The 19727-nt window shown below is 38.5% G+C and overlaps 1 protein-coding gene and 1 pseudogene across 1 annotated transcript; both read right to left on the reverse strand.

Annotated features, from left to right (window-relative positions):
- Positions 1–219: 219 nt before the first annotated feature.
- LOC114697698 (histone H3.3C-like) lies at positions 220–627 on the reverse strand. The gene has a single exon (XM_028875990.1). The coding sequence runs from the start codon at positions 625–627 to the stop codon at positions 220–222; it is 408 nt and encodes a 135-aa protein (XP_028731823.1).
- A 16976-nt stretch (positions 628–17603) lies between these two features.
- LOC114697697 lies at positions 17604–18079 on the reverse strand (annotated as a pseudogene).
- Between the last annotated feature and the right edge of the window lie 1648 nt (positions 18080–19727).

A 19727-nucleotide genomic window follows, 5' to 3' on the forward strand; every position in this document is an offset into this window, starting at 1 on the left:
TAATGCTTTACATCTTGCATTTATATTAAAAATTTATACACAAGTAAAAATGGAAAAACTGCCAATACTGATTTCTGTCCCCTGTTTTTCCACTCGCAATCATATACTTAGGTACCTTTTGACCCCGTGGAAAAAATATCTAACATTCAGAACTACTGATAACAGGAAGAAGAGGAAAAACATTTTTGAGAATGAAATGTTTCCCCTCATAGTGGACTCTTAAGCACGCTCTCTGTGTATGCGGCGTGCTAGCTGGATACCTTTTGGCATAATTGTTATACGTTTGGCATGGATAGCACACAGGTTGGTATCTTCAAAAAGTCCAACCAGATAGGCCTCACTTGCCTCCTGCAAAGCACCAATAGGTGCACTCTGGAAGCGCAGATCTGTTTTGAAGTCCTGAGCAATTTCTCGCACCAGACGCTGGAAGGGGAGCTTGCGAATCAGTTCAGTGGGCTTCTGATAACGTCTGATTAAACGGAGTGCCACAGTACCAGGCCTGTAACGATGAGGTTTCTTCACCCTTCCAGTAGAGGGCGCACTCTTGTGAGTGGCTTTAGTAGCCAGTTGTTTCCTGGGTGCTTTACCACAGGTGGATTTGCAGGCAGTCTGCTTTGTACAAGCCATGGTATGGGCACCTCCTTACTTACCCCGCTTCTCCTTCAGCTGGAGCTCTGCAAGCGAGAGGCGGCGCTGGCGTTAGGGAGGCGGCAGTGCGGGGACGGCTGCGAACACTGAACACAGTTTCTAAAAATCGACACCATGACCAAGTCATTTTCATTCCACAGATGGAAATATGGTTCAGCATAAGCAAGCCAATAAATGCAATACAACAAATATCAAGCTTAAAGTGGGGAAACCATGTGACTATCTAAATGGAAATAGAATATGCCCTTTAAATTGATATTCAATATCACTTCATAATGAAATTCCTTTGAGAAATTAGACCTAGAATAAATAGACCTCAATATGATTAAAGATATACAGGACAAATTTATAGCTGGTATAAAAATAGTAAGGAGAAATCTGAGGCATCTCCTAAAATCGGAAATAGGAATGATCGTTCTTTCAAGTCTAGTGCTGGAATTCTTAGACAAAGGAGTAAATTAAGAAACACTAGAAAAAGGATAAAATAGAAAGAGAGAAATCAGCTTAGCCCTTTTTGCATTTTATATATTTTAAAAAGCCTAAATACCCGTTAGAAAACTATTTAACTTAATAAACACTTTTTAATTTTTTTCAGGATACAAATGCAACATATAGTAATCATTAACTTTTCATGTAAGGAATATATGGCTTAGCAGTGAAGAAGAGTACTTGTTTTCATACACAGGACCAGAGTTCAGTTCTATAGTTCACAATCACCAATAATTACAGCTCCAGGATTTCCAAAACCCAATTCAGGCCTCTGTGGACACATATGTATGAATACATTAACAGTTTAAATGAGTATATTTTCTAATAGAAATAATGAATACTTAGAAAGAAATAAAAAAACACTCACGTTCACTTTGCCTCCTCATAAATAACTACTAATAAACTTAATCAAGGAAATTAATCAACAATGAAATTTTAACAGCCCTAAAAAAATTAAAGAAACAACCAGAGATGATAAGACATTCCATGATCAGGGATTGAAAGAATATTGTGAGACATTGGCCAGGGATGAAGGCAGGTTAACTGCAGATCTTCACGTTTTTCTCCTCTCCTCCAAATCCAATACCCCAGTCTCATCCCCAAGTATGCCTGCTGTAGCTGCTTCTTTCTTTCTGCCCCAATCCCCGGGACACTAAGCAGATAATGGTGGAACACTCCACTTTCTTCCCTCTTAGGGATCCCCTTAGCCCTGCCTCCTAGCCCATTCCTAAGTGTAAGTTCCCAATACCTAGAAACACATTTTACCTGGAACCCCTGGTTGCCACAGCTATTAGGATTCCAGAAGAATTTTCAGTGAGGCAACACACAGCCACCACACTCTCAGTAGAACCAGAGATGTCAACAGAAGCCAAGGAATGAAGCACCTACCCAACAAAGATCAGATACTAGAATTACAGTCTTCCAAACCCACATGCCTAGACATGAGTGTAAAAACACAATCAATAATATCCAGTATAACATGTGTCCACTAGATCCCAGCAACCTCCCAGAGTAGGGCCTGAGAATTGCACTGAGAAGTGCAAGACAAAAACCTTAAAATCGCTTTTTTTAATATGATAGATTTCCTTAAAGAGGAAATGAATGAGTCCTTTAAAGAAATCTATAAAAAACACAAGCAAACAGTGAAAGAAAACAAATAAAACAGTTTAAGACCTGAAGTGGAAAGAGAATCAATAAGAAAAACCCAAACTGAGGGATATATGGAAGTGAAAAATTTAGGGACTCAAACAGGAAACTCAGAGGCAAGCCTTACTAATAGAATGCAAGAGATGGAAGAGAAGATCGCAGGAATGGAATATTGAATACATGATAGAAGAAACAGATACCTCAGTCAAAGAAAAGGTTAAATCTAAAAAAATACTAATACAAAACATTGAGAAAATGTGGTACATTGTTTTAAAAAAAAAGTAAATCTAAGAGTAATAGTAATAGATGAAAGAGAAGAAACTCAAGTCAAAGGTTCAGAAAATATTTTCAACAAAATCTTTGAAGGAAATTTTCCTAACCTAAAGAAAGAGATATAATATCAAGATACAAGATGCATACAGAACACCAAATAGACTGAAGCAGGAAAGAAACTCCCCTCCACACAGAATAATCAAAATACTAAATGTACAGAACAAAAAGAAAAAAGATTACTAAAAGCTACAAGAGGGAAAAGACCAAGTTACATATAAAGACAGACTTACTAGAATAACTCCTGACTTGTCAATGAGACTCTAAAAGCCAAAGGGCCCAGGCAGATGTTCTACAAACTCTGAGACACCACAGATACCAACCCATATACACCCAGCAAAAGTGAATCACAATAGATGGAGAAATAAACCATTCCATGATAAAGGCCTGCAAAACCAGCTCTACAGAAGGCACTAGAAGAAAAACATTAAGCAAGGTGGTTACAATACCTAAGAAAACACAAAAAATAAATAATCCCAGACCAACAAATCAAGAGGGGAAATACACATACACACACACACACACACACACACACACACACACACACACACACACCACTACCACCACAGCAAAACAACAACAGTCACAACAACAGAACAGGAATCAACAAACAATGCTCAATGATAACTCTCAACATCAGTAGTCTCAACTCTCCCAACAAAAAGACATAGAATAACAGAATAGTTATGAAAACAGGATCCATGCTTCTGCTGTATCTGAGAAATACACTTTAATATCACCTTGGGTTAAAATGATGGAAGAAGGATGTTAGAAGCAAATGGTCCTAAGAAACAAGCTACGGTAGTCATTTTAATATCTGACAAAATAGCAATGCCAAAACTAATCAGAAGTGATAGGGAAGGACACTACATACATACTCATCAAAGAAAAAAATCCACCAAGAAGACATTGCAATTCTTAACGTCTATACATCAAACACAGTGCATACAAGTTCATGAAAGAAATACTACTACAACTTAATTTACATATTGATACTCACAAACTGAGAGTGGGAGACTTAAAGACCCTGCAAATGCCAATAAACTGGTCATCCAGATAAAAAAAATGAACAGTGAAATGCTGGAACTAACTGTGGTATTATAAATCAAATGGACCTAACATATTTACACAGCATTTCACACAGACACAAAAGAATATATCTTCTTCTCAGAATCTCATGGAACTTTCTCTGAAATTGGTCACATACTTGGACATAAAACAAGTCTCAAAAGATACAAAAAAAAAATTGAAGTAACACCCTGCATCCTTTGAGACCACCATGGATAGAAGCTGGATCTCAACAACAACAGAAAGTTTACAAACTCATGGAAACCGAACAACTCGCTACTGAATGAAACAAAGGGTCAAGACAGAAGTTAATAAAGAAATCAATGAAGATATTTCTACATAATGAAGGTATTTCTAAAAGGCAAGATCATCATACTAAGTGTCTACATAAAAAATTGGAGAGATCACAGCACAATTGAAAGCTCTAGAACAAAAAGAAGTAACCACACCTAAAAGGGGTAGACAGCAAGACATAATCAAACTGAGGACTGAAAATCAATAAAATAGAAACAAAGAGAACAATACAAAGAATCGGTGAAACAGAGTTGGTTCTTTGAGATAGTCAACAAGATAGACAAACCCTTATCCAAACTAGCTAAAAGATAGAGATCAAATATCCAAATTAACAAAATCAGAAATGAAATAGGGAAATAACCACAGAAACTGAGGAAATCCAAAGAATCATTAGGTCGTACTTTAAAAAGCTACATTCCACAAAATTGGAAAATCTAAAAGAAATGAATAAGTTTATTGATACATACCACTTAATAAACTTTTTAAAAAAATTATATAAGCAATTTAAACAGACTAATAACCCTAGTGAAATAGAAGCAGTCAAAAAAGTCTCTCTACCATGATCAAGAAGACTTCATTCCAGAAATGAGGGGAACAACACCTTTCACAGTAGCATCAAATAATTTGAAATGTTTGGGGGGGGTGTATCTTTAAACAAGCAAGTGAAAGAATTGTATAATAAAAAAAATTTAAGACATTGAAGATAGAAATTGAAGAAGATACCAGATGGAAAGATCTTCTGTGATCATGGATAGGTAGTATTAATATAGTAAAAAATGGCCATCCTATCAAATGCAATATACAGATTCAATGCAATCTTCATCAAAAATCCAACACAATTCTTCACTGATCTTGAAAGGACAATTTTTAGTTTTATATGGAAACACACACACACACACACACACACACACACACACACATAGTTAAAACAATCTTGAGTCACCATACCCAGCCTCAAATTGTACCACAGAGCTATAATAATAGAAACAATGTGGTACTGCCACATAAACAGGTATATTTATGAATGGAATTAAATTGAAGGTCCAGACATAAATCCACACAATTATGGTAACCTGGTTTTTTTATAAAGAAACCATAGACACAGCCTGGAATGGGGGAAATAACATCTTCAATAAATAGTGTTGGTCAAACTGGATGTCTGCATGTAGAAAAATCCAAATAGATCCACACTTATTACCCTACACAAAACTCAACTCCAAATATACCAAAGACCTCAACAGAAAGTCAGATACATTGAACCTGATAGAAGAGAAAGTGGATAATAGTGTTGAACTCCTTGACACAGAAAAAAGCATTTTGAACAGAACAACATCAGTGCTGATACTAAGATCAATTAGTAAATGATACCTCATGAAACTGAAAAGCTTCTACATAGTAAAGGGCACAATCATTTGGACAAAGTGGCAGCCGACACAATGAGAAAATATTGTTATCAACTTCAAATCTGATAGAGGGCTAATATCCAATGAAGAACTCAATAAACTTGATATCAAGAAAGCAAATAACCCAATTTAAAAATAGGGAACAGATTTAAACATGGAATTCTCAAGAGAGGAAACTCAAATGACTGAGAAACAATCAAAGAATAGTTCAACATCATTAGTCATCAGGGAAATGAAAACCAAAACTACATTGAGATTTCCTCTTACACCCTTCAGAATGGCTAACATCAATAAAAGCAAATGGCAGCTTGTGCTGGCAAGGATATGGAGGAAGAGGTGCTCACATACATTGCTGATGGGACTGCAAACTTGTACAGTCACTATGAAAATCAGTGTGATGTACAGACGCTATGGAAATCAGTGTGACGGTTCCTCAGGAAGATGGGAATTGCTCTCCCTCAAGATCCAGGTATACCACTCTTGGCATGTACACAAAGGATGCTTCCATCATATCACAGAGACTGTTGCTCATCCATGTTCTTTGCTGCTCTATTCATAATAGCCAAAAATTGTAAACAATCTAGATGTCTCTTGACAGAAGAACGGATAAAGAAAATATGATTCATTTACACAGCAGAATATTACTTTGTGCTTTTAAAAAAATGAAATCAGGAAAATGATAGAACTAGAAAAAAAATCATCCTTGGTGAGGTAACCCCTACCCAGAAAGACAAATATGGTTTTGTATTCACTTATATGGTGATATTAGCTGTTAAGTCAATGATAACCAAGCTACAATCCATAGAACTACAGAAATTAGGTATAGAGTAAGGGACTGGGGGAACAGATTGATGTCCATAGGAAAGAAAAATTGAATAGATAGCTGTGGATAGATGAGAGGTGGTGTCCTGCCTGCAAGATATGCTAGTGCAATGGTGGCACAAGATTTGTGAGAGTCACCAACCAATATGTGGACTTAAGGCCCACTCCAAGAGATGGAACCTATACTTGGCACTGTTTAAGTGACCAAGAACCTGAGACTAGATATTTCAGGGACCTCGGGTAAAACCAAATATTGCTGTTTTGACAAAGATTAAAGTAGCAATACCATAATTTCTAATAACATTCTTCTATACTAATAGATCAGTGTCTTTCTCAAACATCATGAGATAGTCTTCCTCCTGTAACAGATGGCAAGTATGAAGAACCACAGCCAGACATTGTGCAGAAAGTGAGAGACTTTGGAACACACAGGACTAAAAGGGATGTCTCCATCAAATCATCCCTCAGGACTCAGGGAACCCCTCAGAAGAGAAAATGGAATGAGTGTAAGAGCCAGTGGTGATATAGGACATCAAGGCCCTCGAAATCAACAGTCCTAATGTATATATGAAGTCACAGAGACTGAGGCAGCATGTACATGGCCTGCACAGGTCTGCACCAGATGGGATCCTAGAGCTGAAAGAGTGGACACATGACCCCATTCACAACCAAGAAACTATCCAAATTGATTACCACTTGCAAATGAAAATTTAGTTTTCCCCAAAGGAATCTCACTGGGAAAACAAACTACTCTTAAGCGTAGGCCCCGTACCCAGCAGTGGGTGGCCAACAGAAGAACTCAATGGGGTAATTGGAGGTTCCTCATCTCACAATGTCATGTCTGAGCCTTTTTTAAATCTGTCTTAAAATTGTGTTTATTGTTTTTATTTTTATTCTCTATTTTCACCCTATATGTTCTCTGTGTATGTATTATCGCTTCCAGTTTAGTGTTTTTGTAGGATTCCTGAGTGTGCAGATGAGTTGATCTCTGTTCCTTATGCCTCCTCTTCAATTCTTTTTTTCTGTTTGTTTTGTTCAATTCCAATGTGTTAGTTTTTGTTCTGTCTTTTTAATTTTATTACTATCTCTTGTCTTCTAGGGAGAGACAGAAAAGGGGTAGATGTAGATAGGAAGGGAGTTCAGGAAGAACTAGGAGGAGCAAAGGAGGAGAAACCTAGGCAAAGTTTTAAACAGACAGTTCTCCAAAGACCAGATGACCAATAAATGTATGGAAGAAAAGATAGTTATAGGGCCTTGTGAGAAGGATAATCTGCCAGAGTGGCCAAGAAAGAAACAATTGCATAAATGAGGGGAAAGTGTGATGGAAATCTACATGGCATAGGAAGAAATAGTTTCTATCCTCTTTTATATTTTTCAGTTTGGGCAGTAGCAGAGACTGGCCTGAAGGCATCCTCCATATAAAGCAAGTGCTATTCTCTGAGCTAAAGGTCCAGATTCCCAGTCTTGCTGATGTGTTGTTGTGTGTATTTGTGTGTGCAATGAGATCAAGTCACTAACACATTTGCTTCTTTGCTGGCTCCTTATTAAATTGCAGGTTCTAGGCAGGCAGGGATTGTACCATGCTTCATTTACATTACTTCCCATATCATTAGTCACATTTCACTGTCCAAAATATGTGTTAAACAAATGGTAAGTGATTAAATATGTTGTCCACTATGGCGGTCCTAGTCCAAGGCATGATGTATATATCCTTACAACTCATTAGATGCATTTCTTTGTACCTTTATTTGTTTTCTCTGTCTAATTGTGAAGCTCCACATCTCTGCATTCTGAAGAGCTGGCCTGATAACGGTGTATAATCAGTTGAGAATGCATTGCCTTTCTTTGTTGTAAGCTAGGCATGATATGAAACAAATGGCAAGCAATAAAATGAGCAGGAAGAGGAGAATCAAGGGATGATGGAGGGAGGCTCAGTATGGGACATGTGTCTATGTAAAGATTGCTTTGCATCCGGAACTCCATTTTCTTTGGCTGATAAAATGAGGTTGTTTTGATGTATCTTGTATCAGTCACCTTTCATGTTCTGTGACAAAACATCTGGCAGATGCAATTTAAGATAGGAGAGATTTGTCTGCTCGCATAGCTTAACATCACAGTCCATCACAGCGGTGAAAGCATGGGGACAGGAGGTTGATGCATCTGGTCACAAGGTACCCACTCACAATCAGAAAAAAAAAGAGTGATAAATGCTGGTTGTCAGCTGGGTGTCTCCTTTGCATGCAGTCTGCTTTCTCAGTGTAGAGAGTGGTGCCACCCACATTTAGGCTGAGTCTTCCTAGCTCAGTGAACCTAATTGAGAAATGTCCTCAAAGACATGATCAGGAGTTTGTTTCCTTGATGACTGTAAGTCTCATCGAAATGTCAAATGAGATCATCTATCACAAGGCTCTTAACTTTAAGATCCTATGATTTAAAAAGCTATACCTTTACTTTTTTTAGTCTTCTAAGTTTCAGATAAGGAGTAAGAGCCCCCAAAGAAAACTTCATTTATCAAAAATGTAAGGCATCATACAATTAGTACACAAATGTCAAAAGAGACAAAACAGGTTTCCATGAAAAACCTCCACCCTTGCCACTGCTTAATAAAGACACTAAGTATTGGAGTGCCACGGGCAAAGATTACAGGTTATTAGCTTCCTTCCAGTTAAGAGGACACATGCTAATTTGCATTTCTGAATATGCATGAGCAGCTTTCAGCTGACGAAAAATTTTGCCAGTTGTGACAAGGCCTTCACCAAAACTGTGACATGAGTGTTAGTGATGAGGATGTGGAGCTTCCTTCTCAGCAGGAAGGCTGGGGGCGAACATCTCACTTTCTAGTAAGACCTAAAACAAAATCAGTTTCTACTGGCTTCCCTTGGCACTGGGGCTCAGAGTGGCATGGCTAACACATTCTGCTTTAAAGGAAAGTGGGAAGTATGCTGAAATGAAGGCTGGAGGACTGGAGAACAAATCTACTAGTAGTTAATCTGTTCTGAGAAACAAGCCACTGAACTTTTTCCAATTGAAACGATACAAAACTGAGCTGGTACATACATATATGGGGTGCCATGCACTGTTTCAATGCATGCCTATACTGTACAATGTTCAAATCAGGAAGAACACACTCCCCTCTTCAAACATTTATCAGTTCTTGCAGTAAAACTATTCAAAATCATCCCTCCTAGTATTCTATTTTTAATATTGTTTTAAATTAAAACATAATTACATCCTTCCACCTTTCCTTCCTCCAACGCCTCCGTCCCTTACTTCCTCTTAAATTTATAGCCGCTTTTTTATTATTGATATATATATGTGTGTGTGTGTAGATAGATAGATAGATATGCAACCTGTTGAGACCATTTAATAATGCTTTTATGTACATGATTTCAGGGCTGACCATTTTGTATTATATAGTCATTATGAATTTACCCTTAATGAAGACTATTTCTCCCTTTATCAGCAGTTATTCATTTCCTGATAATTTTTATCTAAATTAGATTTCCAACATTACTATATCTGTTAAGATTACCATTGTTCATGTCTGGTATAGGTAACCACATTGTTGTGGTATCATGGGTATAGTTTCCCTAACATTTCTTCTGGTTTTCTGATATGCATTATGTATGTTATTATCTATAATCACCTACTGTACAATAGCACGTCAGAATAGTCCTGTATATCTGTAATTTCATCAGTCTTTCTCCATCTCTACTCTCTCAAGCCTCTGGCAATGACTTTTGATCTAAACTTTTATGAATCCAACTTTTGTCTTAAATTTCACATGTGGGTAAGACCATATGGAAGCTCTAACTTAATGTTCTGAAAAAACTCTGCTTCCCATAATAGCTACAGTGATTCACTTTGTCAGAATTCTCTTTTTTATACATTATCAGCAGCACTTACTACTATGTATCTTTTTGTAACAACTGGAGTGATGTAGTATCTCACATTTCTCAATAATCAGTATGTTCCCTGATAACTAGTGATGTTGGAAATTTTTTTATATATGAATGATCAAAATGTACAATTTTTCACCATTGAATCTTTTTAATGAAAAACATTTGTTGAAATCTATTGTGAGATTTGAAAAACTGGAGAAAGGAATTCCTGGAAGTTCATAGGCCTAACCTACCATGCGCAGTGGTAAACAACAAAGCCATCATGGCTCAAATAAGTGAGTACCAACACCTAAGGTTATCTTCAAACCTCCACACACATGCATTCTGTGACACAACACATGTACACTTGAAAAATTGGACTCCACAGAACATTTTGAACCTTAATGTGTAAATAATACAAGTAATGTGCAACTATAAAATACAGATGTTGACACTAACTTTTTGTTTAACTGAAAAAGCCTGAAACATCAACAAATCAATGATGTTCCATGTCTTTGTTATTTTTGATATCCAAAGTAGACTGAGGTAAAAACAGTATTATGAACTAGGCAATTAGGCATTCATTCAAAAGCTGAGTTAAGCTGATATGGAAAATTCAGTCAACATGGTCCACAAGAGACCTTCTGCAAGTTTAAAGTAACATATATTCCCAAGCAAGAGGCAGCATGCCCCCGCTTTACAAATGACAGCGTTGCTACAAAGCTGGTATACCATGTGTTCTGTTAGAATCTTGAAATAGTGAAAACTCCCAGAACCTCCCTAGGCCATATGAGGCTTACAATGATTCACTCAGAGAAAAAAAGGAAGGGAGCAGGATTTAGTGCCAGTGTGGGACCAGACATTCATTTCTGCAGAAGTGCTATTTTTTTTTTTTTACTCCTTCTCCCACACCCAAGACAACAAGAATGGTGAAACAAGATACCTGGAGACAATGTCTATATTGCATAAGTATACGAGCCTTGGTTTAAAAGCATTTGATTAATTGACAGACAGTAAGTAACCTTGAGTAATTCCATAGATATGGTCATCATATAAATACGCCTCATCGGAGGCATTGGGCTCAGGGAAGCTTCAAGCCAAGGAATACCAACCAAGTATGCTCCATTCTCTTGGTTCAGCTATGATTTACCATAGATGGAGTGCTTTTAAAATGACAAATATTAGTTAATAACATAGGTGACATCATAAACTTACTGATTCCTAGGGTCACTCAACAAGATGAGTCACTGTAGATCAAATGTTCATGCTGTAGAGAAAGGCTTCATAACTCTTAGCACCAGAAACTTAAGAAAGTGAGCAACTAACTGCTCTTCTCAAGTTAATATTACTTCTTATTACTTCTTCCTGGGTGACTGCCAAGGCTTATCATGTGTCTTACATGAATATATATATGTATATATATGTGTGTGTGTGTGTGTGTGTGTGTGTGTGTGTGTGTGTGTATACCTATTTTTCAAACTGGAAGGAAAATAATAAAACGAAATACAACCTGGATGTGGTAACACACACATGCAATCCCAGCACATGGGATACTGAGGCAGGAGATCACCACGAGTTTGAAAGTGGCCTGGGCTATACAGTGAGTTCCAGGCTACCTTATCTATGTGATGGACTCTATCTAAAAGTAAACACAAATCCAATTATTTTATTTCTTTGTTCCAAAAGCTTAGAAGTAGTTGGACCTCCCATATACAAGAAACAGAGTGGTAACATTTAAAAGTCGAGTCTTCCATAAAAATGCAGTAACAACACTGGTAAAAAGGATGGTCAAAACTAACTTTTGCACAGCCCTTGGAATTAACCAAAGCCTCACATTGATCTGAAGAAAGACTTCTAGATCTGGACAGAGTAGGGGACTAGATTTAACTTATCCAGTCTCTATTGCTCTCTTCCCAATACTATGCTAGCCTTGAAAAATTGAATGGATTTACAGTTCTGAGATTTGTTAACACCAACAGTGTTAGTCACTGAAGGAGATAAAATTAGAAAAGGTTCTTCATTTTGACCCTACCATCCCATGTCCTGTGTACATATACCACTTGAGATTTCTTCAACATTTCTATTTCCTCTCTAGCTTTTATACTCATAGCACTTCTGCCTGGGATGCTCTAATTTCTCCAAAAGACATTCTTCAAGTCTCAGTTCAGATGTCAATAGTTAAAATAAGCATCTTCTGGCAGTTTTCGAAACACAAAAATACATTCGACAGCACGGTCCCACAACCCTTCCTTTTTTAACCCCCGCTATAGATCTGACTTGTGGTTAGACAACCATCGATAAACCCTGAGTCAAGGAACAACAAACCGGTGTTCTAACAGCATCTGGTAACCCAGGAGCTTCTGTGCATTTAATACAGATCCTGTTCACTACAAGAGTGTTTGCTAGACACAGGAGCAACAGTCTTCCTTGTGCATACTTTAATCTGCACAACCTACCTTGGTAAATTTAAGTAGAATAGGTGACTTCTAGGACAGGAATATATTTTCCTACAGTCCTAAAGTTGAGAAGTCTCAGATTGGTATGCCAGCTTCTCCAGGTCCTGATGGAAACTTTTCGTAGCTGGTAGACAGCAGCTTTCTTGATATATTATTACTGAGCTTTTCTGGGTGCCTGCAGGTGGAGACCATCAGAAAGAGGGAGAGAGACAGAAACAGAAAGCAGTGTCTACTTGTTATAAGGAAACCAGTTCTGTAAGATTAGGACCCTTATGACCTCGTTTAACCTTAATTATCTACTAAAGACTAATTTATCTCCTAAAACCTAATTATCCCTAAATCCAAGGTAAGTCACACTGGGGATTCAGTCTTCAATATAGACACTTTGTGGGAATGTAATGCTCATCACAATAATCTACAGCAGTGTATCCTGCTGTAACCAGGTATAACAGTAATAAATAGAATATAATATCCTTATTAAATCTGATTCCAATCACTTTTATGCTGTCACAGTTTGGAGATTGTGGCTTGACCTTGCTCTCTGAGCTGAATTCCCACGGTCAGTAAAATATGCCAATTTCTCATCAGGTAATCAAAAAATCAGCTTCCACTTCGCAAATCTCCTCATTTTGCATAAGGAGCCTCTTGTCCCAACATGACATGAGTAGAAATAGAAATGTACCAATTAAATGATTGTTCTGTGTATCAAAATCCTCATTGGAATATGTTGGGCAGGAAGCAATTTTCTCCTCACTTATTTTCATGAATATACATGACTGAAATGTTGAAACCAAATACACATTAGTTGCAGTCTGTATCCAACATGAAAGTATATCTAATTTATCTTTTTTTTTCTTTATAGCCTGGGGTTAAAAAAAACATGAATGGAGAAAGATGGTAAAATCACCAAATATTTATAAACTACTTAGCAGTTTAGAAAGAACATGCATGCACTGGTGGGGGAGTTATGTTAACTATCAGGGTTTCACAGATAGGACTCTGAAATACTAATTTCTCCCAAGATAATTCAACTGTTACATTACCTGTAGATTTAAATAATCCCCTCTATTAATTTTGGAATCTGAGCTTCTCTCCTATCCTTAGATGCCTCTGAAAATCCAAAGCTTAATTTTTATTTTGCGATGTATTTCATATATAAATTTGACACATATTAATTTAATGCATCTGCTCACAACAATCTTGTAAGCTGGAGGTAAAAAAAAAATTGAGGATGAGGATTTGGGGTGATTAACTCACAGAAGGCCTGGGGTGATAGAGCTTAATTGTAAGCATCAGAAATCTGTCAGCACAGGATTCACAGAGCCCTGGGCTCCATGGATTCTGCTTTCCTGATGATTGGCAGGTTTTCAGGTTTTACCGGGCTTTCTTGTCTTATGTCATTTTCTCTCTTCATTTCCAGCTGGGAGAGTAAACCCCACCCCTGACCTTGCCTGATATCCACTCCTCGTGTTGTCTATTTTCTCATTGCTGTGACACAGGAAGGAGGGATTTATTTTGATTCACAGTTCAAGGGTACAGTCCATCTTGGCAGGAAAATCATGGTATAGGAGCTAGATGTGGCTGCTCTTATTTCATTCACAGTCAGGAAGCAAAGAAAAATGAATGTAAGCTCTCTACTAGTGTTCTCTTTTTTATTCAGTCCAGTATCCCATTCCATTGAAAGTTGCTACCATATTCACTGTGGGTCTACCCTTCTCTGTTGAGCCGCATGGAAATTCCCTCTCGGGCATCTTGAAGATGTGGCTCCTATCTGATTGCAAATCCAGTAAAGTTGATCATTAAAATTAGCCACCACACTTGAGCAACTTAAGCCCAATCATCAGGCCACTTAGGATCCTCATCCCGGGCTACTTTTTATATCCAATCATGATCTGAAAATATCTAGCCATAAATGATACCATATTAAATACAAACTATATTTATATTAAAAATTCTGGTGTCAGAAAGACAAACATGCTATGTGTACTCAATTATAAGTGGATATTAGCTGTAAAGTACAGGATCATCATGCTACAATCCACAGACACAGAGAGGCTAGGATGCACTAGGGTAAGGGCAGTACAGAGATTGTGGAAGTGGACAACCAATGACTATTCCAGCCTCAGACTTATGCCATGAGAGTGAACCCTACCCCTGACCCTGCCTAGAGCACCAGGACCCAGAGGCTGCATGGCCCAGAGACCTAGGATAGAACCAAACAAAACTGGAGACAAAAAAAGTCAATGTAATGATGCCTAACAATATTATGTTATACTTATAGATTGGTGCCTAGCCTGATTGTCATCAGAGAGGCTTCATCCAGCATCTGATGGAAACAGATGCAGAGCCCATAGCCAAACACTAGGCTGAGCTTGGGTAATCCTGATAAAGAGAGACTGGGAGGATTGTAGGAGCCAGGGAGGTCAAGGACATCACAAGAAAACCCACAGACTCAACTAACCTGGCTCATAGGAGCTCATAGACAGTGAACTGAAACCAGAGAGCATGCATGGGACTGACCTAGGCCCTCTGCATGTATATGACAATTGTATAGCTTGGTGTTTTTGTGGGACTCCTAACTGTGGGAACAAGAGCTGTCTTAGAATTTTTGCTGGTTTTTGGAACCCTATTCCTTATATTGGGTTGCCTTGCCCAACCATAATACAAGGGGAGGTGATTAGTCTTACTGAGACTTGATATGCCAGGTTTTGTTGATATCCATGGTGGGGAGGGGCTGCCCTTTTCTAATAAGAGAAAGAGAAGGAGAGCATTTAGACCAGCAGAGGGCAGATGGGTAGAGAGAGAGTGGGAGGAAAGAATAGAGGGGAAAATGTGGTTGGGATATAAAATAAATAAATAAAATTAAAAAATTTAAAAAAGCCTCTGGTGTCAGCAGGAGTTTTAAAAGGTAGGTCAAAACCTGGGGTGGGGGGGATTTATACTTAGAATATGTAAAGAATCCCTACAAATCAATAATTAAAAAATACTTTTCTAAAAGCAGTTTAAACATTGATAGGAACTTCAAAACATATGTTTCAGTGATTGCCAAACCTGAAACTGTGTTAAGTTCATTTGAACCAGGAAAAGAAAGTTAAGATATCATTCAGACCTAGTCTTAGAGTCAATCCACTAAGGTAACACTTCTGACAAGAGTATACTGTAGACACGGGAGCATTGGAACCTCCCTGGTCTTCTCTTGGGAGTACACAGTGAGAAGCATCTGTGATAGTTGAACAACATGACTCCCATAGTGCACAGATGTCACTTCTAGACGTATAACCAGAAGAAATATTTATACAAAGATTTAATATTATTCCTCCAAATATCTTTTAGTTGGATCTTCATTCTTCCCCAGCAGAAGAAGAAGACTGAGTATTAGCAGCAGGAATTTGGTTTTACTTTACCCTCAGACTTGTCCTCAGACAGTAAAAATGCCATATTATATTTTTTATTTAAAAAAAATTAATCATTTTACATACCAACCACAGATCCTCCTCTCATCCCTCCTCTGCCTCCCCCCCTGCCTTCTCCCCTGACCCACCCTCCCATCCCCTCCTCTAAGAGCATAAGCACTCTCATGGGGCAACAGCAAAGCCTGTACATTCAGTTGAGACAGGACCAAACCCCTCCCCACTGCATCAAGGGTGAGCAAGGTGTCCTACCAGAGGTAATGGGATCCAGAAGACTAGCTCATGCACCAGGGGTAGAACCTGATCACACTGCCTGGGGCACTTCATACAGACCCAGCTACACAACGGTCTCTCATATGCAGAGGGTCTAGTCTGGTCCCATGAATGTTACACAGCTGTCAATCTATAGTTTGTGAGTTCCTATGGGCTTGGTTCAATTGCCCCTGTAGATTTGCCCATTATGATCTTGAACCCCCTTGCTCATGTAATCCCTCTTCCCTTTCTTCAACTGGACTCCAGGAGCTTAGCCTGGTGCTTGGTTGTGGGCCTCTGCATCTGCTTTTATCACTTACTGGAAGAAGGCTCTATAATGACAGTTAGGTTATTTACCAATCTGATTATCAGGGTGGGCCAATTCAAGTACCCTCATCACTATAGCTGGCAGTCTAATCTGGGGTCATCCTTGTGGGTTCCTAGGAATTTCCCTAGCACCAGGTTTCTCTCTTACCCCATAATGTCTCCCTTTATTAAGATATCTCCTTCATTGCTCTCCCACCCCAACACTCCCCCAGCTCAAACATCCCATTCTCTCATGTTCTACTCCCCCATCCTTTTCCCTTTATTGCCCCACCTCATCCCCAGTTTACTCATGGATATCTCCTCTGTTTCCCCATCCCAACATGATCCTTGTGTCCCTCTTAGGGTCCTCCTTGTTTCCTAGCTTCTCTGGAGCTGTGGGTTATGGTCTGATTATCCTTTGCTTTACATCTAGCATCCACTTATGAGTGAGTACATACCATGTTTGTCATTCTGAGTCTGGCTTACCTCACTCAGGATGATATTTTCTAGTTCCATCCATTTGCCTGCAAATTTCATGATGCCATTGTTTTTTTACAGCTGAGTAATAATCTATTGTGTATATGTACCACATTTTCTTTATCCTTTCTTCAGGTGAGGAGCATCTAGGTTGTTTCCAGGTTCTGGCTATTACGAATAATGCTGCTATGAACATAGTTGAGCAAGTGTCCTTGTGGTATGATTGAGCATTCCTGAGGTATATGACCAAGAGTGGTGTCCTTGGGCCTTGAGGTAGATTGATTTCCAATTTTCTGAGAAGTCGCCATACTGATTTCCAAAGTGATTGTACAAGTTTGCACTCCTACCAACAGTGGTTGAGTGTTCCCCTTGCTCCACATCCTCTCCAACTTAAGCTGCTATCAATGTTTTTGATCTTTTTTTTCTTACTTAGTTTTTATTCATAATCACAAACTTAACTCTGCAATCCAGCTAGATTTGGGAGGGGAATGAGGAGAATATGGAACCCAGAGAACTTCAGTAAGAGCAGTTTACAGGGTACTGCGAGCGATGAGGTGGGGGTGCTCTCCTGAGCTACAGAAGGAATGGTCTGGTGGGCAAGAAGCCTGCAAGTCGAAAGAATTAGAGTTGTCCGCAGTCAGAAATGGTGATCTTCTTGCTAGTCTTGCCATTCCTGGACCCAAAACACTCCATGCCTTCTTTCACCTTCCCAAAGACCACGTGTTTGCCATCCAGCCACTCAGTCTTGGCGGTGCAGATGAAAAACTGGGAACCATTTGTGTTTGGTCCAGCATTTGCCATGGACAAGTATGCTTCAGGACGAAGTTCTCATCCTCATATTTCTCTCCGTAGATGGAACTGCCACCAGTGCCACTATGGCATGTGAAGTCACCACCACCCTGGCACATGAATCCTGGAATAATCCTGTGAAAGGAGGAACCCTTATATCCAAATCCTCTCTCTCCAGTGCTCAGAGCACGGAAGTTTTCTGCTGTCTTTGGAGCTTTGTCTGCAAATAACTAGAAGGAGATACGGCCCAAGGTCTTGCCATCAGCCTTGATGTCGAAGAACATGGTGGAGTTGACCATGGCTGCAGCAAGCAAAGACGGACAGAGACAGCGTCTGTAAGGTGGGGCAGTGTTTTTGATCTTAGCCACTCTGACAGGTGTAAGATGGTATCTCAGAGTCATTTTGATTTGCATTTCCCTAATGACTAAGGATGTTGAGCAATTCCTTAAATGCCTTTCAGCCATTTGAGCTTCTTCAGTTGAGAATTCTCTGTTTAGATCTGTAGCACAATTTTTAATTGGACTGTAAGGTATTTTGATGTCTAGTTTCTTGAGTTCTTCATATATTCTGGAGATCAGCCCTCTGTCAGATATGGGACTGATGAAGATCTTTTCCCATTCTGTAGGCTCTCATTTTGTCTTATTTGATGTGTCTTTTGCCTTACAGAAGCCTCTCAGTTTCAGGAGGTCCCATTTATTAACTGTTGTTCTCAGTGTCTGTGCTACTGGTGTTATATTTAGGAAGTGGTTCTCTGTTTCAATGCATTCTAGGCTCCTTCCTACTTTCTCTTCTATCAGGTTTAGTGTAGCTGGATTTATGTTGAGGTCTTTGATCCACTTGGATTTGAGTTTTGTGCATGGCGATAGATATGGATCTAATTGCAATCTTCTAAATGTTGACATCCAGTTATGCCAACACCATTTGTTGAAAAGGTTTTCTTTTGTCCATTGTACTGTTTTGGCTGCTTTGTCAAAAATTGGATGTTCATAGTTGTATGGATTTATGTCAGAATCTTCGATTCGATTCCATTGGTCCACATGTCAGTTTTTATGCTAATATCAAGTTGTTTTTATTAATACAGCTTTATAGTAGATCTTGAGGTCAGAGACGGTGATGCCTCCAGAAGTTGCTTTATTGTAAAAGATTGTTTTAGCTCTCCTAGATTTTTTTTATTTTTCCATATGAAGTTGAGTATTGGTCTTTCGAGGTCTGTGAAGAATTGTGTTGGGATTTTGATGGGGATTGCATTGGATCTGTAGATTGCATGTGCTAAGATTGTCATTTTTATTATTTTGGATCTACCTATCCATGATCATGGGAGATCTTTCCATTTTTTGATATCTTTTTCAATTTCTTTTTTCAAGGACTTAAAGCTCCTGTCATACAGGTCTTTCGCATGTTTGGTTAGGGTTAGCCCAAGGTATTTTATATTATTTGTAGCTATTATAAAGGGTGATGTTTCTCTGATTATTTCTCAGTCCATTTATCATTTGTATATAGGAGGACTACTGATTTTTTGGAGTTAATCTTGTATCCTGCCACATTATTAAAGGTGTTTATCAGTTTTTGGAGTTCCCTGGTAGAATTTTGGGGTCACTTATATAGTCAATCATATCATCTGCAAATAACAAAAGTTTGACATCTTCCTTTCCAATTTGTATCTCCTTGATCTCCCTTTGTTATCTTATTGCTCTAACTAGAACTTTGAGTACTATATTGAATAGATATGAGGAGAGTGGAAAACCTTGTCTTGTTCCTGATTTTAGTGGAAACCCTTAAAGTTTCTCTCCATTTAATTTGATGTTGGTTGTAGGCTTGTGGTAAATTGCCTTTATTATGTTTAGGTACATTCCTTCTCTTCCTGATCTCTCTAAGACCTTTATCATAAAGGGATGTTGGATTTTGTCAAAGGCTTCTTCAGTATCTAATGAAATGGTCGTGTGTTCTTTTTTCTTT

Source organism: Peromyscus leucopus, chromosome 20 (genome assembly GCF_004664715.2).
Source record: "Peromyscus leucopus breed LL Stock chromosome 20, UCI_PerLeu_2.1, whole genome shotgun sequence".
Classification (NCBI taxonomy): Eukaryota; Metazoa; Chordata; class Mammalia; order Rodentia; family Cricetidae; genus Peromyscus; species Peromyscus leucopus.

What these genes read in the sequence shown, in the direction of transcription:
- LOC114697698 (XM_028875990.1), bottom strand. Translation starts at nt 627, where the DNA reads ATGGCTTGTACAAAGCAGACTGCCTGCAAATCCACCTGTGGTAAAGCA.